This window comes from Heloderma suspectum, chromosome 1 (assembly GCF_057233095.1).
Source record: "Heloderma suspectum isolate Gila_16-S chromosome 1, 16-S_ref, whole genome shotgun sequence".
Taxonomy (NCBI): Eukaryota; Metazoa; Chordata; class Lepidosauria; order Squamata; family Helodermatidae; genus Heloderma; species Heloderma suspectum.
Window position 1 is genome coordinate 339432246 of NC_139458.1, and position 21800 is coordinate 339454045.

Sequence of the window (21800 nt, forward strand, 5' to 3'; positions counted from 1 at the left end):
TACTTTTTGTTTGTTTTTTAAAATAAAAAAAAGGTAAGAACCCTCATTAACTTTTTAGTGATGAGTGTACTAGTGATTTACAACCACTCTCTCTAGAATAGACAGAAATACTTGTGTTTGCTAGTTGGGCCTTTAGGATTAGGTTGAGTTATTATTTATTAGAGTTGTACCCCAACTTCAAGAAAAATGGCACCAAAGGCAGCTTACAATCATAATAAAAGTTGATTAAAACAAAAAGAAAAAAATCCATTAAAACACAATTAAAACATACAACAGAATAAAAACATCCAGCCAAAAAGACCTGCTCACACAGCAAAAGCTTGCTTGAATAAAAGGACTTTGGCTGCCTGCAGAAGGACAACAGAGAGGGAGCGAACCTAGTCTCCCTCGGCAGGAAGTTCTATAACCTGGGAGTGGCCACTGACAAGGCTCTCTATCGTGGCACCACCAAATGTGTTTCTGAAGATGGCGGTCTCGAAAGAAGGGCATCTTCCGAAGATCTTAAGACCCAAGCAGGCTCGTATAGGAGAAGACCGTTTTTTTAGTTAGCCTGGTCACAAGCCTAGAGGGCTTTATAGGTCATAAACAGCACTTTGAATTCTGCCTGGAAAGAGACTGGTAGCCAGTGAAGCTGTTCTCCCTGTAACTGGTCCTGGTCAGCAGTCTTTCTTCAAGTAATATATTTACTCAGCCTTTAAAATGCATTTGTTTACTTCCTTTTAATATACATTAAATTTAAATAAGGGAACATAATCTTCCTTCAGATTCAGTTTAAAATTACTTTACAATGTGGCCTTAAAAATAATTGTCAGCATTGAGTCTTTTAGGAGCAGACACAGAACTTCGGGCAGATCTACACAACTCTGAACCCACCATGTATAATGTAGCCCACCAGCCATGTATTGCAGCATGTCAGGTGCTTGACCATCTCCTTTTTTTGTAGTCAGGCAGCCCAATCCCATTTATATATGCTCAGACATTAAATCCCACTGAATGAAATTGTAGCATGAAACAGGCAGGAAACCAGAAGATTGTCTGACTGTTGGCTGGCCACTATACATGGCAGATGGGCTGTGCTTGGCTTCGTAGGTCGAAGGTTGTCTATGTCTGCCTTTGGCCCTCTCCAAATAATCAAAATAAATGTTTGTTTTGTTTATTGCTATATCACCACTAGCTCCAGTACACCATACTATCTTGTCCCTATGCAGCAGATGTGGGGAGCGATCTTACAACCACAGAACATCCATGCTGTATGTAGTCTAGATGATAGCCTGTTCATAGGTTTAAAGTTTAAACTCTAAGTGTACAATCCTATGCATGTTTATACAGAAAAAAGTCCTACAACTTCCAGCATTCCTTAGCCAGTCATGCTGGTTGAGGAATGCTGGGAACTGTAGGAGTTTTTTTTTCTGTCTAAACATGCATAGGATTGTGCTTTATGTTACAGCAGTGCAGCAAAGACGATTGGGAGCATACAGTGTAGAGCTTAATTTAAAAAGGAAGATGGATATACAGCATGGTGAAATATTACTGGGAGCAGGGTAATCTGGTTAACCCATTTTTAATTGTTGTTTTTTTAACATTAAGAACAGTTTGACAATCAAACCAATAACTTGGGGTGGCAAGGGGGTTGCTTTTCTTAATTGAAGATGCTTTCCTTCTCCAAGCAGAGGCCGGACTGACATCTCTTGGGGATGCTCTTGCTCCAGATTTCTTGCATCAAGCAAGGGGTTGGACTAGACAGCCTATAGGGCCCTAACACTCTATGATTTTATAAAGCTACAGCACACTATGTTGGCATGGTACCCCACTTGGCCTCTAATGAAGTCTATGCAACATTACTGAGAAAATTAAGTAAACATTGAACAAAGTTTACAAAATGGCATGGGAATAATGTATTGCTCATTACCATGGACACTAGCCAATAGATGCCTGTGACATAGCATTCCATGTTGCAAAATCCATGAAAGGCCAGGGTATGAATCTGATATTTTCTGTATAAAATAGGCCCTAATTTTGAGGCAGGGAAATTACTAGGGGCGTTAGGTGCTCCTCTTTGACTGCTTCCTGTTAGAACTACTTTTTGTGTGTGAACAAAGGCTGAATAGCCAATGCTGAATAGGCTGTTTTACCAGACTATACATTCAGAATCCTTGCACCAGAGCTCAAAATTCTTCATTTTGAACACAACTCCTACATAGGTGAAGGAAGAGGAAGAAAGTTAATGTTTTGCTCCTTCATTTGCTCCCCTTTCTCTCACAGCAGCACTTTCTCTCACTACTTTACCTCAACATAATAGGAAAGTTCACATGGAAATAATGTGTGAGAGGGGCTGCATGGGCTACTCCCACTCCTGCTGCAGTCACAAAGATTGCTACTGACAGCTGCAGCGGAAATGTTGGCCCTTCACTGATGTCTTCGGTACCTGGGGAAAAGGACTCTACAGGTATAGGAACATAGAAACATAGGAAGTAGCCTTATATCAAGTCAGGCCATTGGTCCGTCTAGCCCAGTATTGTCAACACTGACTGGCAGGAGCTCTCCAAGGGCACAGGCAGGAATTTTTCCAGCTCTACCTGGAGATGTTGGAGATTGAACCAGGAACCTTCTGCATGCAAAGGAGGTGCTCTGCCACGGAGCCACAGCCCCTCCCCTCCCATCATACCTATGAAAGAGCATAGAGCTCCCACACAGGAACCCTCCCTTGTGTGGAGACACACATCTGTTAGTAGATGTGTAGAGACCTTTCTCACACCAACTGAATGTGCAGATGACAGAGAGGTGTTTCTCCTGCGGATACGCATGCATTAGTGGAAGGGGATGGGGCTAGTCTGTGACACACACACACTCCCTTTTCTCGTTAGCCAGGCCACAACCTGGATTCCCAATACAGATCAAGAGTATATTATAAGTCTCCTGTTAAAGATCTTCATGTGACCAGAATGGCCTGGGTCTATTTTTCAATTGGTAAAAAAAAGATCTACTTGCATGATCTTTTGTGTGTGTGCATAAGATATTTTTGATAAACCCTGATGCACAAAGAGAACATGTCTAGATGAACAAAACTGCTTTTTATACAAACTACTTAATGGTTATGTAACCCTTTTGCAAAACCTTCTTTATTCATACCACTTATCTTTCAGCTACCTACGCACTGCATCTTGAAACTGATTGAACCTTTCAGGCTTTTTGATAATGCCAGTAATAACTCATCCATGTGGAAAGTGCTATAGGCTAATATATGTACATGGCCCTGGCCCCTACATGGCATCATTTTTCGTTCCACGTTCAGTGTTGCAAAAGCATATGCCTTAAAACATTTCAGTAATTACTGAGTCTTGCAAAGCAATGACAGATAAGCTATACCAAGCAAGCCATTTGACTTCTATCATGCAAAAACTTATTCACATGATAGGATTGCATAGAAAAGAGCAGCAATTCTACATGGGCTAACTTGGGATGGAGTCTGATTACAATCAGTTGAACTTTCTTCTGAGTAAACATGCATGGGATAAGGCTGCAAAGTTGCCAGCCACAAATTATTTGCTCTTGAAAGGACCCACAGATATCGCCTCCCACCCCGCAAATAAAAGGAAGTATTTTTTCCAGGATTTTAAAGGGGTACAGTTGAACAGATCTTTAAACCCATATCCTGAAACTAAGGTTTTATAGGAGCCTGCAAGGACCCATCTAAAGTTTTTATTGGAATGTGCTTTGACACTACAAGTCAATTGCTTTGGAATCAACTAAAGAAGCTTCTGTGCTTTTAAAGGGCCGCATAACAAGCAAGTTATTTGTGGGTTTAGGTAGTTGCCATTAACCTTGTAAACATCCTACTTTGATGAAAAAAAACCCTGTATAAAATGTTGTTTATAAAATAAATACGAATTCAACAGGCACACCCTTCTCCACCGCTATATCGTTGTGAAGGGGCTGTACACTGCTGAGTTTTCCACTCACACTACCTTTAATGGCACAGAAGTCCCACCCACCTCCAGCAAGTTTTCAAATATATTTTTCGCATCTGACGAAGTGGGCTACGTGGTCCATGAAAGCTTATGCCGGAATAAATGCGTTAAATGTTTAAGGTGCCATAAGAGGCTTTTCTTTGGAGTTCTCCAAATTAAGGATCTTAGAAGTGTGGTCCTCAAAGGGCTGTGGAGATCTGCTACTTACAGGCATATATGGCCGTCTGTAAAAATTAGTTGTGCCCCCCCCCCCGCCGTACCCCCCCCCCCATAGGTGGCGGTCCTGGGGCCTTCTTGGCCTTGATCCGCCATTAATTCCCGATAGAAGAAATGCCACAAAATTCTCGGTTGCTTATGCTGCAATAGACTAACGCTGCTACCGTCTGCGAAGTTTTAAAATTGTGTCATTTGCTTTCTGTGCCTCGGGTTATTGGGCATGATTATGTGCAACCACGACAAGGAGAGGGAGTCTCTACTGCGGCTTGCTTCTTTTTTTCGTATTAGCCCCCACGGGCTTCTTCCCCGCACATGGCGAATCCCAGCAACTGCGACCAGGCCCCGGAAAGCTGCTATAAAGAACCATCGAGACTGCAACCCCACACAGCCCTTCCCCATCCGTCAGCGGCCGGGAGCGTTGGAAATGGCTCCGTTGCCCAGACCTACGATGGCGGCGGGGGCGACGCTTCCCTCAGTTCCGCCCTTGCGACGGCGGCGGGATACGAGGACGGGAGCGGGCGCTTTTAAAGCCGCTGGTGGGGATCCGCTGAGGAGGGCGTGCGGCGAGGACGCCTCCCCGTAGCCCGTCGGGACAGCTCGGAACCGGGCAGGGAAGCCATGAGCCGCGGCGGAGGTGCGCTGCTGAAGCTCCCGGGGGCGCAGGCCTTCCGCTTGCCCGGCCGCCACGGCTACGCAGTCGAATTCTCGCCCTACCTGCCGGGGCGCTTGGCCTGCGCTGCCTCGCAGTACTACGGGATTGCAGGTGAAGCGGCGGCAGGCGGCGCATGCGTAACGTCTGCAGCAGTGTTCAGCCCCCCCCCCTTTTCCTTGACTCATCAACGTTGGTTGCAGAATATGATTTATTGACCAAACTTTTAAAACATAAAATAAAACGGCGACCTGCTTGCATGTAGAGGAAGTCTCTACAGCGGCTTGCTTTATTTTAAAACACCCGGTTCACTAGGACCCGCTTCTAAGTAAGGGTGCATACCAAGGCTTTAACCGCCGTATTTACTTAGGAGTCTCTTCCACCGCTTTCAGTAGGATTTACATGTGCATCTGCATTTCCAGAGATGCATAGGATTGCAACCCTATGTTCCACTACCTTGGAGTAAGTCCTATTGAGCTCAGTGGTGCTACCCTCTGAGTAGATATGTATAGGATCTCACTTGCTTCCAAGTACACATGTTTAAGATCAGGCTTCGATTGTACTACTAAAAACTTGTCCTGATGCATAATAGAAAGTATTATAAACTGTATTTCCAGAGGGGTGGTTGTGTTACTCTGTTGCAGCAAAAAAACAACAGCCTTGTGGTACCTTAAAGGCTAACAGATTTATTCTGGCATAAACTTTTGTGGATGCTGTTCTTGTCAGCAGCTGCATCAGGTGCTACAAGATTCTTATTTTTAATATATCTGTGTACCTTGAATACCAGCTGTGCAGTGTGATCTCTTGATGTGTGTGTTTTTTTTAAAGACACTGATAGGAAAAAAGATAGTTTAGCTCTCACTGCTTTTTCAGTGTAGTTGCTTTCTACTAAACCACACATTCAGTCCTAAACACTTTCATGGCTGTCTTTGCTGGAAATCTAACATACAGTTCTCTTGATATTTTGAGATACTTGTGCTGGTTTTCATGTTCATCTTACGTGCTTATGTGCTTGTGGGAAATAATTGATATACATGCTGGCATAGTCTTATGAACTCCCAAGATCATATTCTTTTTAACAAAATCAGTGGTTGTTTCCAAACTGTAACATTTAACTGGCTGCTTCACTTTAGGTAGGTTTAACAGTTTATGGGGTGGGGGGACAACCTGGACACCAAGTATTTGTAGAATTATAGCATAATCCTATGCATACTTCACTGGAAGGAAGTCCCACTGAATAGTAGGATTTACTTCTGAGAAATTATGCATAGGATGTTCTGCTGGTGTTATCATTTTGTCCCAGTATTACATAGTAAGAAGTAGAAACATCACCTTGCCGACAAAGGTTCGTATAATCAAAGCTATGGTTTTCCCAGTAGTAATGTATGGCTGTGAGAGCTGGACTATAGGGAATTCACCAAAGAATTGATGCTTTCGAACTGTGGTGCGGGAGAAGACTCTTACGAGTCCCCTGGACTGCAAGGAGGTCAAATAATTCAATCCTAAAGGAAATCAACCCTGAGTGCTCATTGGAAGGACAGATACTGAAGCTTAAGCTCAAATATCTTGGCCACCTAATGCGAAGAGAAAACTCCCTGGAAAAGACCCTGATGCTGGGAAAGATCGAAGGCAAAAGGAGAAGGGGATGGCAGAGGATGAGATGGCTAGATAGCATCACCGATGCAATGAATATGAACGTGAGCACACTCCGGGAGAGAGCAGAGGACAGGAAGGCCTGGTGTGCTGTGGTCCATGGGATCACGAAGAGTCGGACACGACTTAACGACTGAACAACAACAACCTTCCTCATACCCAGCTTCTAGATAGCTAGGACTTGGCACTTGTTGCCCTATAATACGTAGGAATGTTCAGGTGTGCTTTTAAAGTGAGTCTGCTCTTAGACTTAAATCTTATCTATGAGTCTGCTGTAGAACACGCTCTCACTTCATCTTGCACTAAGTCTGGAAGGAATACAAATTGTAACATGAATTCTGAGCACATCAGTGCATGCTGGGTGGGGGGGGAGTCCACATAAAGATCAAAATGTAGGGAGTTCCATAGAGACCATAAAGATCAAAAGCTAGGAAGTTCTGCTCATGTCCCATACAAATGAAGAGCTTGTGATCTTGCACCAATGCCATTCATTTCCTGGTGCATTGGCTTTGCGTAGTATCTTCTTATCATGAGGCATAATGCTTTACATGGTTACTCAGAATTAAGTTCCGCTGTACTAAGTGGTGATATTTCCCAGGTAAGTACACTCGCCTACAACTAAGTTTATAGTTATATAACTTAATGTAATCAATAGAGGTTAACCTCTGTATCTTTCTGCTGAATTGTGGCCATTCTGTGTCTTCTAAGGCTCAACTGTAGTAGTTTCCAGACTGTTGATTCCCCTGCCCCCACTTCTGCTTCAGAGTCTGACTTTGCGTTTTTACCATCACATGCTAACTCACCATGGCATTTGAAATCTCTGTCTTTCTGATTGACTCTTATTTTGATCTTTGCAGTCAGTAAAAGGTTGCTTCTATGTCAGGGGTGGAGAACTTGTGGACTTCCAGATGTTTTGGCCTACAATTCCCATCATCCTTGGCCATTGGCTATGCTGGCTAGGACTGATGGGGAGTTGTAGCCCAAAACATCTGGAGGGCCCCAAGTTGCCCACCCCTGTTCTATGTAATGCTTGTTCTGTTTAAAATCCATGCTGTGGGGGTATACATAGAAGTGTTTTTGGTATCTGCTCCTCATCTCTGCAGTCCTATTAATCAGGAGATTCACCACAGTTTAGCTCTGAACAGCTCCATGTTCTACACATCTTTTGGGAAGGGGCTGTAGCTCAGTGGTAGAGCACTTGAGTTGCATGCAACAGGACCAATCTCTGACCCCTCCCGTTAAACATATTGGGTAGCAGAAAGACCCTTCTGAGGCTTTGGAGAACCACTGCCAGTCAGAGTACACAATACTGTATTAGATAGACAATAGTCTGATCTGTTATAAGGCAGCTTCTCATGTCCCTAGATCAGGGGTGGGCAACTTGTAGGCCAAAGCATTTGGAGGGTGACAACTCCCATCAGCCCTAGACAGCATAGCCAGTGGTGAGTGATCATGGAAGCTGTAGGCCAAAACATCTGGAGGGCCACAAGTTTCCCTCCCCTGTCCTAAAAAAGGGTCCAAAGTACAGCTATCTTCCGGATGATTCGAGTGCTTCAATCTAGTCTAAACAGTATTATAATAAACTCTTGGCATCAAAGAGATGGCTTAGTTTTTTTCTCTTCTATTTTAGGTAGTGGAACTCTGGTAGTGTTGGAACAAAATGAAGCTGGAGTTCATCTCTTCAGGAGGTAATGTTCTATAATTTCTTAATAAAAATAGTCATATAAATTTGGTATTTTGGAATTGAATGTTCTGGTATGGCTTTGTTCTGAAAAAGAGTATCAAACGAAGTTGCATTGGCTGAATCCTTAGAAAGGAGTTTAAAGGAAGGGTATCAGATAAGGAAGAGACTGCAGGGAACCACATTGCCTAGACAGGACTTGTGGGGTAATACATACATCTTAGGTGGCAATCCAATACCTATTTACCTGGACATAAGCACCACTGAACTCATGGGACTTGTTTATGAGTAGACATGTATAGGATTGCACTGTTAGTTTCATTACTTTAAAATGGGGACCTCACGCAGCCTCTGCCACCCCCCCCCCGAAATAAAAAATGGCTTTTTTACCCCAAAAAAAGAGAGGGGGAGAACACTTTGGGCAGCATTCAATCCTGCCTGTCCATGTACGGGGACCACTGCTGCTGCATTTACGCATGCAGCCAACCCTGCCAATTCTGTTGCACAAGCAGCCCCCACCTCTTGCGCGGTGGCAAATTAGCACTTCTGCATGCAAGCCCCCAAACGAGCAGAAATTCTTGTTTCTGTAAGGGGACAGGTCGGCAGAGCTCCCTTATGTGACCTCCACAACAGAATCCATGGGACTGGCCATGCTTAGCCAGTCACTGTTGTATACTGGCCTTTACTGAGCAAGTAGTACCTACTCATGGTAAGAGTACTTTCAGTATGTTATAATATGCTAAAATAGGTGGGCGGCATATGGCCTGTGCTTTGGCTTATATTTGCAATCTAAGATTTCATTTAAAATAAATTAGTGTCTAGCTTTCATATCTCTAGAGAGGTTTTTGAAAAATATGTCAGACATATTTAAAAGTTTAGATTGTGTCAGTTCTTTTAATGTAATTGTTTCACAACTAACAGTTACCTAGTTTTTTTAAAAAATAGCATTCACATTAAACCTGTCGATGATTTTCATCTTTGTTCTTGTTACATTAATGCTTTAGAAATACTTGACCTTTATGTAACAATATTTCACCAGTCAATTGACCGAGCCCATTTTGATCAGTGAAATGCCCTATCCTAGGCTGATTACAAGTAAGTGCATTATGTAACTTAAGTCTTAAAGTTTCCACACCTATATCTGTCTGCTCAGTTGATGCTGTTATGTTTCTTTATGTCTAATGTTTCATTAATATACTAAGGATGCAATCCTGTGCATGTTTAGACAAAAAAAGTCCTACAACTCCCAACATTCTTGAGCCAGCATCAAAATACATTGCTTGTATGCAAATATGGCCGTCAAGCACAGCTTTCCAACTGTTTAATTAAAATGTATTGACCCAAGTCTATAATTTTCTTTAGCTGTCAAAATCAGAGCAACAATAATGGAAGTTGTGACTTCAGTCTTCTTTTAAAATTCATGTTTCACTTTCATTTTGATCTTGAATCAAAGTAAAAACCTAGAGCGAGCAAAAATGGGACCAGGTCATTTACAGAAAGCCTAAGGGCCATAAAAACATGGTTCTGGAACCAATACAGGTGATGGAGAGCATAAAGCGAGGGGGAGATTGAAGACGAGGCAACCGAGCAGGAGCCCTCTTGGCTTCCAGGTACTCAGAGGAGATACTGCTGGCTGGAGAAGGACCCAAGGCATATTTCCCATCCTCTGCTCTTTGTTCTGAGGCTGAGGCAGAACTACAGGAATTAGGAACCTCTCCCATTCTGAGACCTTTTTCCCCCAGAAAGGGTGTTGTTTGGGTCTTGGCCTCATTGAGTCTCCTTTGCATACTGTACATTATTACAGCAAAGGTTTCATATGTTTTACGAGTTGGTAATTCACTAACAACTTAGTGAGTCAGACATTAGGTATATACAGTATCAACCATAGTGGCTGTTGCTTCAACTCTTAAGAAATCTATTTGGTTCCTTATTAAGGGCTCAAAAATGAGCTTCCATCCATTGTTTCCTCAAGAGATGTTGTAAATGACATTTTCTATATGGAAAGTTCTTGCGGCAGCTGTTCTAGATAAGGAAGAATTTTAAAGATACCAAACATTTTAAAAACACTACCCCTTCAGAAAGCCAAGTTATTTATCACTTTTTAAAAATCCTGCCCTATCTCCAAGAAGTTCAGAATGGCAGACATGGGGTTTCCCATCTTTTCCTCACATTATCCATGTGAGGTAGGTGAAGCTGAGAGATGTGTGTATGTTATTGGCCATGGAGTTCAGTGAAGCTTCATGGCTGACCTGGGGTTTCAATCTAGGTCTTTCCCCTATCCAAAACTGTCATTCTTTCCATAGCACTATACTAGTTCACAGTATCCAAAAAAAATCAAATTGAAATCTGGTACCTTTAAATTATGCTCAGTTAATTAACATGCTTCCATTTCTCGTGGATTAATATGTTGGTTGCTTTTGGTTTAGTTTTGACTGGAACGACGGCTTGTTCGATGTGACGTGGAGTGAGAACAATGAATATGTGTTGGTTACATCCAGTGGGGATGGATCATTACAAATCTGGGACACAGAAAAACCCACAGGTCCACTGCAGGTTTATAAGGAGCACAGTCAGGAGGTATAATAAATGTTGTCACCTTTTTTTTCCTCATCAGGAGATAGTTTCAAAAAGGAACCCAAACCTTAGGCCTACTGTCTTAAAGTTGATAAACCAATGATAAGGGTGGTTATTGACTTTATTGATAGACTTCTGTATCCATCAGTTTTATGAATTGGAATTGGCTATGTGATGTGAATTCTCCTAATTCCTGTCTGCATTGGTTTCTTGCCATTGGTTTTGCTCCAGTTTCTTCTATTAACATTTTTAAGGAAACAAAAGACACTCCGACATTTAAAGAGAAATGCTATCTCTTAACTCCTTACTGAAAAAGAAGGGAATAATTGTAGAATTAAATTACATCCTCTGGAAATTGTAGCGATTTATCCAGTTTATGTATTTGTCCCAGAGTTGCCTTGCCTATTTAAACTCCATTCCTATAAACCCTTTACCTGGGATTAAGTCCCATTGAACCCAGTGAACTAGACACCTCTGTTAAGCTTTTACATGGGAATGATGGTATATTTAAGTAGTACAGTATGTAGCACAATAGTTTGGTTGGTCCACTGGGAGAAAAAATAAGCAAGCTCACTTTCCCCATCATTCAAAGTATTATAGTAACCTTAAAAAGTTTTCGTACCCTGTAAAATCCATTAACTGTACTAAAAAGGTATTTTTCTTCACTGGGATGCAACAATCATTAGATTGTGGTGCTCCTATATCATATGAACTTCTGCCTTGTAAAATGAGTTCTTACTTCATGGCTCTTATAAAGATGGGTAACTTCTCTTTTCTGCAGACTTTGCAGCTGTACAGCTTTCACTGAAGTACAATGACGTTCTGCTAGCCCCCTAATGTCTGAAAAATCTCTCAAGAATTATAACTAATTTTGCTGTAGCTACTATCTGCTGCAGATAGTATTGATCATCTAATTTATTTACCCAGTGAAAAAGAATCACTAAGTGCTAACTGTCAGAGGTTAGGAAGAAATGTGCTGCTTTGGGAAGACTTGTTTTTAAAAATGTTGCTGTGTCATGGATTTCTCTCCTTCCTTTAGAAGTATCTGAATTTGGTGACTTCTGGAGGCAGTTGAATAGAATACGGATTACTAGTTGGAGCCAAATCCAATGTCTTTGGTAGCCCTTGTACATAAGGCTTATTGATGGTGTATCCTTTTTTTAAAAAGAAAAGACAGTCAAGAAAATACTTGGACACGCCTCTTAGAGTCTGATGCAATTTTTCGGTGCAGGGACAGCAGCATGTGGTATTAAGAGCCATGCTGGATCGGACCAAGGGTCCATCTAGTCCAGCGTTCTGTTCACACAGCGGCCAACCGGCTGCCCACAGGAAACCCACAAGCAGGACCTGAGTGCAACAGCACCCTCCTGCCTAGGTTTCCCAGCAACTGGTGAACTCACCTCACTGCCTCTGATACTGGAGGCAGCATATAACCATCAGGATGAGTAGCCATTGATAGCCTCCTCCTCCAGAGCAAGAGGGCACATCGTTCCCTTTTGCAGTAGTTCTGTATGCAGCTCCACCTCCTTTGCTAGGCCACTAACAGCCACTGGAACTACTGCACAAGTTCTTTGGGGAAACTATGGCAGATAAGTCACACCGAGGGGTTTTTTTTGTGGGGGGGGCATGGGAAGGTAGGCCTGCTGGCATCCGCTTGGGCTTCAGAGCATAAGCAGAAAGTTTTAGTGATACCACTGAGGTACTGTCACTAAAAAAATTAAGAAATCAAGAGCCCTTGCCAGAGATTGGATGCCCTTTTTAGTTGTGGTGGCACAGTTGCTAAAGCACTAGTACACGCTCAAGTTGCTGAGTAAGTATTTCATAATGATAAAATTAGCTCTTTAAAATAGAGCCCAGGAAGAGGGTTGATGTCCACCCATCTCGTCCTTATGAAAAAAACCCTTGAATTTGCACTGAGGGGATGGTACCTGAGGCCTTTGGGACGCAGCATTATCTCTCTCCTTTCCGCCCTGCCCCTCAGCCATTGTGTGCTGTGAAGAGACTTTCCCCAGCAGCAGTGCAGCACCTCTGATGGCCTTTGCAGCCTTACCACATGAGGAGGCCAGGGCTCCTTGTGTCACCTTGTTCAAGTGGCAGCTGTCTTTCTGTATGATCCTTATGTTGTGCTGGTCAGAGGCAATGCAGCATAGGACTGGGCAAAGGTAGAATAGCGGGAACAAAAGAAGGACGTGTTGCCTGTTAAGATTGTGTGTATGAGAGCAGACAAAAAGTACACTATGGGGAAACATACAATTAGATGCATTTTTATTCCAGTTTAAACTGTTGTAGGCTGAACTCCAATGTCGTGCAAGCAGGCTTCTGAGATGGGACTTCCCCTTGCTCTCCTCACCCCTGCGGCCTCTGGTCCACCTTACAGATCTGTTCTAGAGGGTCCCTCAACCCTCTGGAGCAGTTTTAGGGGGTGAGGGGCTGCAGGAGGGAGGGGAAAAGTGTTCTGCCAGCAGTTTCCATTATGCTGGCAGACAGTCAGGGTTGGATACAATCTATGCCTTGCTCCAAAGGCTCCTGGGATTTGTTGTTTAGTGTAGGTGCTGAGATTCCTAGCCTCCATATCAGGACTACGGTTTTGTAGAAAATAAATTATTGGTAATTACGTCAGTTTTCAGTCTTAAGTGTAAAATGACCTCAGAATCAGCTGGACCTTGTTGAAGTCTGGAAAAAGGAGGACACAAACATGGCTCGTTCACTAGCCTGCCATAATTTGTGGTCACCCTTGATTTCTCTCCCCCCTGCCCCTTTATCTCCTGCATCGGGAGTGAAGTGTGTCTTACGTGGTGCTGAGCTCTTGACCAGGCAGAAGTGTATGAACTACTTCTACCCACTCCAAAGCTCAGTGTGATGAAAAACACTAGAAGTAAATAGCTGCTTCAAAGCTCAGCATAATGAGAACCCCCTCCCCCCTCCCCGATACTGAAATAACAGACTTTACGTACAAAAGGACCAGTCGTGCATATCCAGAATCCAACGGAATATGAAGTCTGCCTTCTTCCCTCTCCTTAGTTTGTGGGTTGAGGTTTCTCATGTCAGAATTTGTAGAGGCCTATCTACAAACATGTAAGACACAATCCTTGCCCTAAAGATAATGTATCATCTTATATTCTGTTTCTGACCTTCAGGGGAGAGCTCCTGTATGTATGTAGCCAGAACATGTACAAGAGGGAGGTGGGGGGATGCTGAGGTCTGCAGAGGTGCAAAAAATCTTTAAGAACCCCCTGAGCACTGAGCTACTACTAACTGTAGCAGGGGAGGGGAGAGAAAACTGGATGAGAGGGAAAATGAAATGGAGTGGTTGGAAAAGGAAGGCAGAGAAAGAGATACATAGGTATTAAAAAGTGTAAAGATATCCAGAAGTGTAACATCCAGAATATTATCTGGATAGTGTACTTTCTGGTTTACATGAAGAAGCTATTTTTCAGTTTCCCCAGGGTAGAATTAAGAGAGACCCATAGACATCAATGGTGAAATCCCAAGATTTTAGTGTAGCTGGAACACATCATGTGTCCTCCACCCATTCCCACATACAGACAGAAATCCAAAATGGCATCAAACTCAAATGAAAAGAACCCCAACAACAGCCCAGTGGAGACTTAAGAACACTCAGTGGGTATGGCATGCTGATTGACTGTTGGGCGCAAAATGGTGGAGAGGGGGAATGGAGTGGCTGGAACCTTGAACAGAAGCACTTCACACTGCAATATTTTGTTGCAGGGCCCCACTTATTTTGGTATAGTGGTAATTTGTAATTTTAATCATAATTTAGGATAATATTTATCACTTCTAGACCATTTGTTGCTTAGAAAACAAAAGAACTGGAGGTGTCTGCCATCTGTTAGAGACATTTGTTTATTTATTTAAAGCATTTTTACCCCGCTCTTTAGCCCAAAAGGCTCCTAGAGCAGCTTACAAATATCAGTAGTGAGACAGTCCCTGCCCTGAAGGTTTCAATCTGCTGCAGTTATTTGTAGCAGAATGTATACTATGAGATACGGAGAAGAGTCTTCCAGTTCATCTAATCACATAACAAAGATTCTGGATTGGAATATGATATAATATTCCCGTAAACGTTGGCATGTGATGCTTTTGAAAAATGTATTTAATCCTTCATCCACTTCTGATTAATGTTTATAGTATTTCTGAAACAGTTTTCAGAGCTTTCAGCTTTGACCATCAGTCCTAACTTTTTCATCATCAATACCATTGTTGTAAATCGCCCAGAGAGCTTTGGCTATGGGATGGTATATATGAAATTAATAATAATAATAATAACAACTAATAAAAGAGAAATGATCTTAATATAAATGCTGTACACCACTTTATTATCAGAAGAATGTTGGTTTTAATCCTGCCATAGCCAACCTTGGCCTTGATGGTTCTCTAAGCAATATAATTAATATTATTTATTAATAATAATTAATAAATTATATAATCACATTACTATAATGTGATTAATGCAATATAATCACATTAATATAATGTGATAGACTCTTATTTCAGAGAATGAGGCCATGAATGTTATGTTTTTGGAGTTTCTTTTATCTCGCCCTTGTGTTTGATCTTGGATAACCCGTGGCTATACATACAAACATTAGCATTAAAGCCAGACTTATAAGTAGTCACTTGCCTACTTGCCTGTAATTTATTTGCGTTTCTTCACAAGTGAGAACTAAACTACAGTCAGCTGATACAAACGAACGTAGGGTGTGCCGCAGCCATTTTAAGTTCATGTGTTGGCTCCACACTCACGATGAGTGTGTGAAGTGGCTGCCATATGCGCAGCTGGAGTATTTTTGCACACCCCATCAGGAAGAGCACTTGGCAAACAATTATTAGGGGTGTGCCACAAACAGCCAGTGCTTTGTGAGTAAATGTTAAGTGCCCACCAAATGCCCCAGGTTCCTCTGTATCAGCCATTTGAGGTGACTGTTCAGTTGCTCAAGCTTGGATATACTGGCAGGTCTGTGCAGAATTAGTCTTTTGCAACCTAGTTAACTGATAAAATAACTATTGTTAGACATGGGCAGAAACTAGTCTTGCCATCCTTTATGAATAATGCTGTGAATGGTTTTTCAGCAGTCCTCTTAGAACCGTGCATTAAAGAGGTTGGCAATTCTGACACATCAGAACTAGAATCTCTTGGGCCTTGCCTGGACATTGCATCCCTACCGGTGAGATCAGACGTAGTCCTTGGGCTTGTGCACTTCTTCCCTTCTGCACATGGAAAGCTGAATATCTAAACTGGGAGATCTAACGGCTATTTGAATTGGTAATCCAAATTGTGAAAGGAAGATACAGTGTTCAGATATCTGCGGGATCACGTGGTTTGGACATTTCCTTCTATATACAATGAAGGGAGTGCAGAAGAGATGAGGACGAAATGTGTGAACCTGAGTAGAGCTGGATAGAGAACAGGGGTGAACAATGTCTGGCCAGGTGTTTAGAAAGGCACAGGTTCAGGAGATAGCCATAGAGGTAAACAGAAATTGATCCAATCATCTGGAGCACAAGTGCTTGGAAAGCACTTGAAAACAAATAAGCTCTCAAGAGCTCATCTCAGCTTTTTGTGTTAGGAGGAGATGCCTAATGTCCAAGGTAAAGAGCGCAGTAGAACACTTTTATAAATACAAAATGTACCAACTTATCAAATATTTCCCATTTCATGTGTCATACCACGTACCTAAACAGATCATCTGTATCCTCAATCTTTATGAACTCGTTACTGTTACTTTTTGCATCATAGAGTCTGTATATTTCAAACTGTTTAATCCCTGATGATAACTAAGAGGGAACATTTGTGTTGGGGGAGGGGGGCTTGCTTTTATGAGTTTGGTAAACATTTTAGAGGGTTTATATTTTCATTTCTCTAATACCAAATATTCCCATTAGTTTCAGGACAGAAAAAACCCTTCTAAATACAACTGATCAAACATGGATGTTTTGTGGACTAGTAAACTAAAATTCGTCCAATATTTACAGGTTTACAGTGTTGACTGGAGCCAGACTAGAGGAGAACAGCTAATAGTATCTGGATCATGGGATCAAACGGCAAAACTGGTATGTTTGCGCTTCTGCTTATTTAAATTGCGTAACATTCAGAAAGGGGATCTTCTCAAGCTGTGTTTTTCTGTTTGCTCTTTGTTTGAGCTGATGCTGTCTTGTTCTCTTTTGTTGAGATAATCATTTGTTGAAATTGGGTACATTAAAATGGAGTATCCTATTAGTTCTTGCAAGTGTATCATTCAGTGAGCTCATTCAGTATCTGGGAGAGTTCCCCAGATGTGGTTCTTTGTATAGCAGAAGACAAATTGATCAAACCTATCCATGTGATTTTTGTTTAAATTGCTGTTAAACCCATGGGTTGATGGCTGAAAGTAAATTTGAGTATATTACTGAGTGAAGCAGAATTGCCGGGAACCAAGAGGTGCAGCAAGATATGAAACGTAACATTCCTACAGGTGCTGCACTAGGGAGAACTGGACCTATAGCTCCTACAGTGAGAGTTGAATAATAAGACAGCAAAATGGTGTTGTTGCTGCTATAAAAAGGATATTAGGCCTGGTCTGGACATGCAACAGAATAACGTGGTAGTAGCCTGATGTGATCGAGTAGATTGTTCCCCTAGATGGGGATGTCATTTTTGAATGTAAAAAGCCAGCACACCAGGGAGAAAGGTTCTAGTCCAGCTCGCTCTTTGCTGTGCTAGTTTTCTACTTGTAGGGGGCTATTTGTGCCACGAAGCATTCAGAAATGTTATTTCCTGCACTGTTTAGTCTGTTTTACTGCTTATGTCTCATTCCCACCTCGTTCTGCCGCATATGTAAACCAGGCTGTAGAAGACAGTGTACCAAGATGGCTTACTTTAAAAAAAAAAAAAGAGAGAGAAAATGTTTTCTTAGTGTTCATTGTGTTAAAAATCAGGCCTACCACACTTCCACAGCTTCACTGATTGAGAAATCCTAGTGGTTAACTGTGTTTTAAGGGAGGTATTCAGTGGGATAGACTGCAGTGGGAGAACAGCCCATCTCTGGCACATGGGAATTCTGGAATCTTCCATGCCAACAGGTAGAGAAGGTGGGGGTCACAGCCCCCTGGGAAGAAGCATTGCCCAGCTCCTTATCCGTTGTATATCTCCTTACACCTGATTTCCCCTACAAGTTTTGAGTGGTGAACTGTGTTACTTTCTTGGTTCGTTCTGCTATAGGGAGCCTAAACTAAGCACAGGTAGATAATCTGACTTTTTAATGGCTTTCTGATTAGGGGTGGTAAAGTAGAATGGTGCCCACACAAACCACAGTCAGCTGAGTGTGTAGGAGGCCCTTCACTGTGTTGCCTATCTCTAAAAAGTCCAGCCCTGTTCTATTTCTTCCAGAGGGAATAGGTTCAAGTCCCATGCTGTGATATATCCCAATTAAAAAGTTCTAGTGAGAAATAAACCCAGAAGTTTAAAGCCTGCTGTGATAAATATCAGAGTGATATTTTTTCCAGCACACACTGGGTAAGGTGGTAACGAGATCGGCCTCCAATACGATGATGTAGGAATATTCAAATACTCAGGTTATAGAGAATTCTTCACCCAGCAGGTTGGAAAAATAGCTAATTCTCAGATATATAGTGAATCTCTTTTATAGGTGCACATTTTTAGCACATTTTAGATTCACACTCCTACACTGAGAAATTGTTCCAATGGAAGATGACACCTTTTTATTTTATTTTCAGGGGATAACATGACAACAACTGCCTATACTTTATTTTTTTGTTTTTGTTTTCTTTACAATGCCATTTGGGTCCCTATTCTGAACTGAGCATTTTTCTGTCTTTAAATTGGCTCTGATTTAAAAAGAATTGGAAGATATTAAAACAAATATAAAGCTTGACCTAAGCCCTTTTTACTCAGAAGTAAGCTCCAGTGTTTCGAATGGGAGCTATTTCAAAGTAAGTACACCTAGGATTGTAGCCTAGGTTTTAAAAGGTCCATAGCTGACAAGGACTGAGTTTAAAACAAATGTTGAGCTTTAATCAAACTTAGTGGAATAACTTCCCTTTACTCAGTTTGCTGTATTATTCAAAAATAGAACATTCTGCCCTACATATGAACACCCGTATACATATTAGTAGTAATGTATACTGTTAAAGTGTATATATTTCTCAGAACAAGCCTTTTTTAATGTGAGTGAATTAATCTTCATCTATTGCCTCCAGCTATTACAGTGTATGAGCAGCTGTTTCTTTGTTTACATTTTATCTAGTGGGATCCTGCAGTGGGCCAGTCAGTGTGCACTTTTAAAGGCCATGAAGGTGTCATTTATAGTACAATATGGTCTCCGCACATCCCAGGCTGCTTTGCATCTGCCTCAGGTAAATATTGCAGTGTAGTGGTACTCAAAAGGGGAAACTGTTCCATTATATTTGATTGTTTTAAAGGTTTGTCCAGCAGGTGGTGGTATACATGTATACAAGTGGAAGTCAAAAATGATAAATGTATAGCTATAATTGAAGTGGAGGTTCACTTGCTGTCTTTTAACACCACTGACTTGGTCTCTCTACATGGATCAGGAGTTGTTTCGCTTGAGTAAGCTGGTGGCCGTTTTTCACATTGGCATTTCATCACGGGTCTCTCTCTTTCTCTCTCGTGCATCTCGTTGGCCTATATGGGCTTAGTTATAAATACTGTCTTTATGTCTTTTACCTGATACTTCCACATCCATGTGCACAAAGTGCGGATCTCTCCCTGAAAAACAGCTCAACAACTCTTTGGGGTAGCACATTATTATATATTGCAGCATGTGGTCCTTGGGTATGGAAAATCAACGATTACGTTACTTCAGCTCCTGCTTATTTCTTGCATATCTTGCTCACTGGGCTGTGTGTGTGTGTTTTAATGATTGAATCTCTTTGGGTAAGCTAAAAATTGAAGGATGATTTTAGAAGGGTTTGGGGGCTATAGTGCAAAGGTTCACTGCAGCAGAGTTTTGCTTTGTTTTAAGACTGGCTGCATCATTGTATTAGGGTGCTTAAAGTGGGTTGGCCATGTTATTGCACCAAGGCATTTTCTTATACTTTTGTAAGATGGTGACTCTTAAATCAGTAGTATTGTTATAGTAGTAGGGTTATTAATACTTAACGTTTGTGTAGTGCTTTTGAGTGTTCACGTGCTTTATATGTGTTATCTTGCTGTAGTACGTGCAAGAACTCTGAAAGATATTATCTTCATGTTGTGGAGTGGGATGGGTGGCCGAAGCCAAACTTGGGGAACTGTGGTTTGTTCTAACCAAAGTTAGTTAACAAACCAGGATACTGAACCACATTTTTATCCTGGTTTGTTTTAATTTCCTTTGGTTAGAACAAATTACAGTTCCCCGAGATAGTACATACTGCAGAATTATACTTTGTTCTGAATTGAAAGTGGATGCTTTCAGTATCCTCTTCTCGTATGCAGAGGAGGAAGAAAGGGGAGAAGCAGCAAACAAACCCGAGGCTGAATGAACTGGGCCACTGAATTGGCTTTATTCCTTCCCAACTTGCTAATAGGCATATTAAACATTTTTTATGTTAAAACAATAAACATGAATCTGGATTATGTTTAAGGATTGTGTGTATGTGTGTTTTTTCAAGTTCAGCATGTTGTGGAGCTTCTTTGTCTACCAAAGCAGCATAATGGATCCATCTGCTTGATTAGTAGCAGCATGACCATTTCTCTTCTGTGGACCAGATGGATAGGTCAGCCGGGTTTTTCTTTCAAGTGTAAAGCCATTTAACAGTATGGAGTAATGCATCTTCCTTTCTGCTCCTGAACATACTTATTTGGAAGTCAGTCTTATTGATCTTAATCAAAAAGGATAAGACAGCATGCTTTGGGCCTCAGCCGTACACAGCGATTTTACTTGTTGCATACCTAGAAAGAAGCTTGAACTGCAAGATGTATGTATGTTGTTGCATTTCACTAGGTTCTGTCCTTCCATTAGTCTCCCCACGAGCTGACCCCTAGTAAGAGCAGGCAAGACTCTTTGAAGTCAAGGTCCTTGCAGATGTAAAACGGCAGAGAAATGAATGCCCTTTCACAAGACAGTGCCGCTGGACTGAAAACATTAGATAGATCCAAAACTGACTAATGAAATGGGTGCATTAAACTAAACTTTTCATTCCTTTTGACTGACCCTTTAAGGAATCTTTAACAAGACAGTTTTTCAATCTTTTTGATTAATGAAACACATTATAGAAAGAACAAGATTCATCACACAGAGGTAGAATACTGATATCTCATGGCCAGTGCTTTTATTGGTATTCCAGGCCAGCAGTTGCTGTAGCTTGCTGGAAAGGAGTGCTTTAAACTTTGCTAAGCTACAAAGGCTCTTAGTTTTTGCTAGACCATGTGTTACAGAGCTTCAGGGGTTGGGCTAGTATACCAACCCAGCTGTACCCATTATAGGCCTTACTTTTAGAAAATGCTATATTGTGTCTTAGCACACAGTTCTGTTCAGGAGGAAAATTCCTAGAGAGATTTATCATTGCGCAGTGGTAAGAAACATTTCAAACAATGAATTATCATTTTTACCTGCTGCTGTTGCCCATCAGCTTACCTAATGTCTGGGAAGGATAAACCAGACCAGAAAGGAAAGGAGTGCGAAATGACTACTTTGGTACACTGTGTTATTGACTAGTCATTACCGAATATGGAAAGGGACGAAATGTATTTTTCCTTCTCTAGGCTTTCCTTTTAAGAACAGGTGTGCTAGGTCAGAACACTGGGACATATAACTAGAACTGTATTTGGTCACCAATGTTGACAATGGCTGGGATCCAAAGAGCTACTTAAGGCATGCCTAGGGTGATTTTGTTTTCGTTTAAGTAGGAGGCCCTTGTTCCATATTTCAAACTGCTTTTTAAACCCCCACCAATTTCTAAAGAGCTATGCCATGTGGCATGGAGGGTTTCTGATAGCAACATATACACCCAAAGTGTGGAGCTAGTTTTATAGGTCTTGGGATCCCAACCCACATCTAATAGTGGTTCTAAAACAGTATATTCTGTCCTTTTAACATTT

At 41.6% G+C, this 21800-nt stretch overlaps 1 protein-coding gene across 5 annotated transcripts in view; it reads left to right on the forward strand.

Annotated features, from left to right (window-relative positions):
• Positions 1 to 4670: 4670 nt before the first annotated feature.
• PEX7 (peroxisomal biogenesis factor 7) overlaps positions 4671 to 21800 on the forward strand; it is a 98633-nt gene continuing 81503 nt past the window's right edge. For all 5 annotated transcript variants that reach the window (XR_014786707.1, XR_014786708.1, XM_084827653.1 and 2 more), the window contains exons 1-5: positions 4671 to 4947; positions 8117 to 8174; positions 10594 to 10744; positions 16736 to 16813; positions 19006 to 19114. Coding sequence is in view for 3 of the 5 variants with exons in the window: in XM_084827653.1 (XP_084683779.1) it covers positions 4803 to 4947; positions 8117 to 8174; positions 10594 to 10744; positions 16736 to 16813; positions 19006 to 19114 (541 nt within the window). In the remaining 2 variants the exon portion in view is untranslated. The remainder of the gene's footprint in view (positions 4948 to 8116; positions 8175 to 10593; positions 10745 to 16735; positions 16814 to 19005; positions 19115 to 21800) is intronic.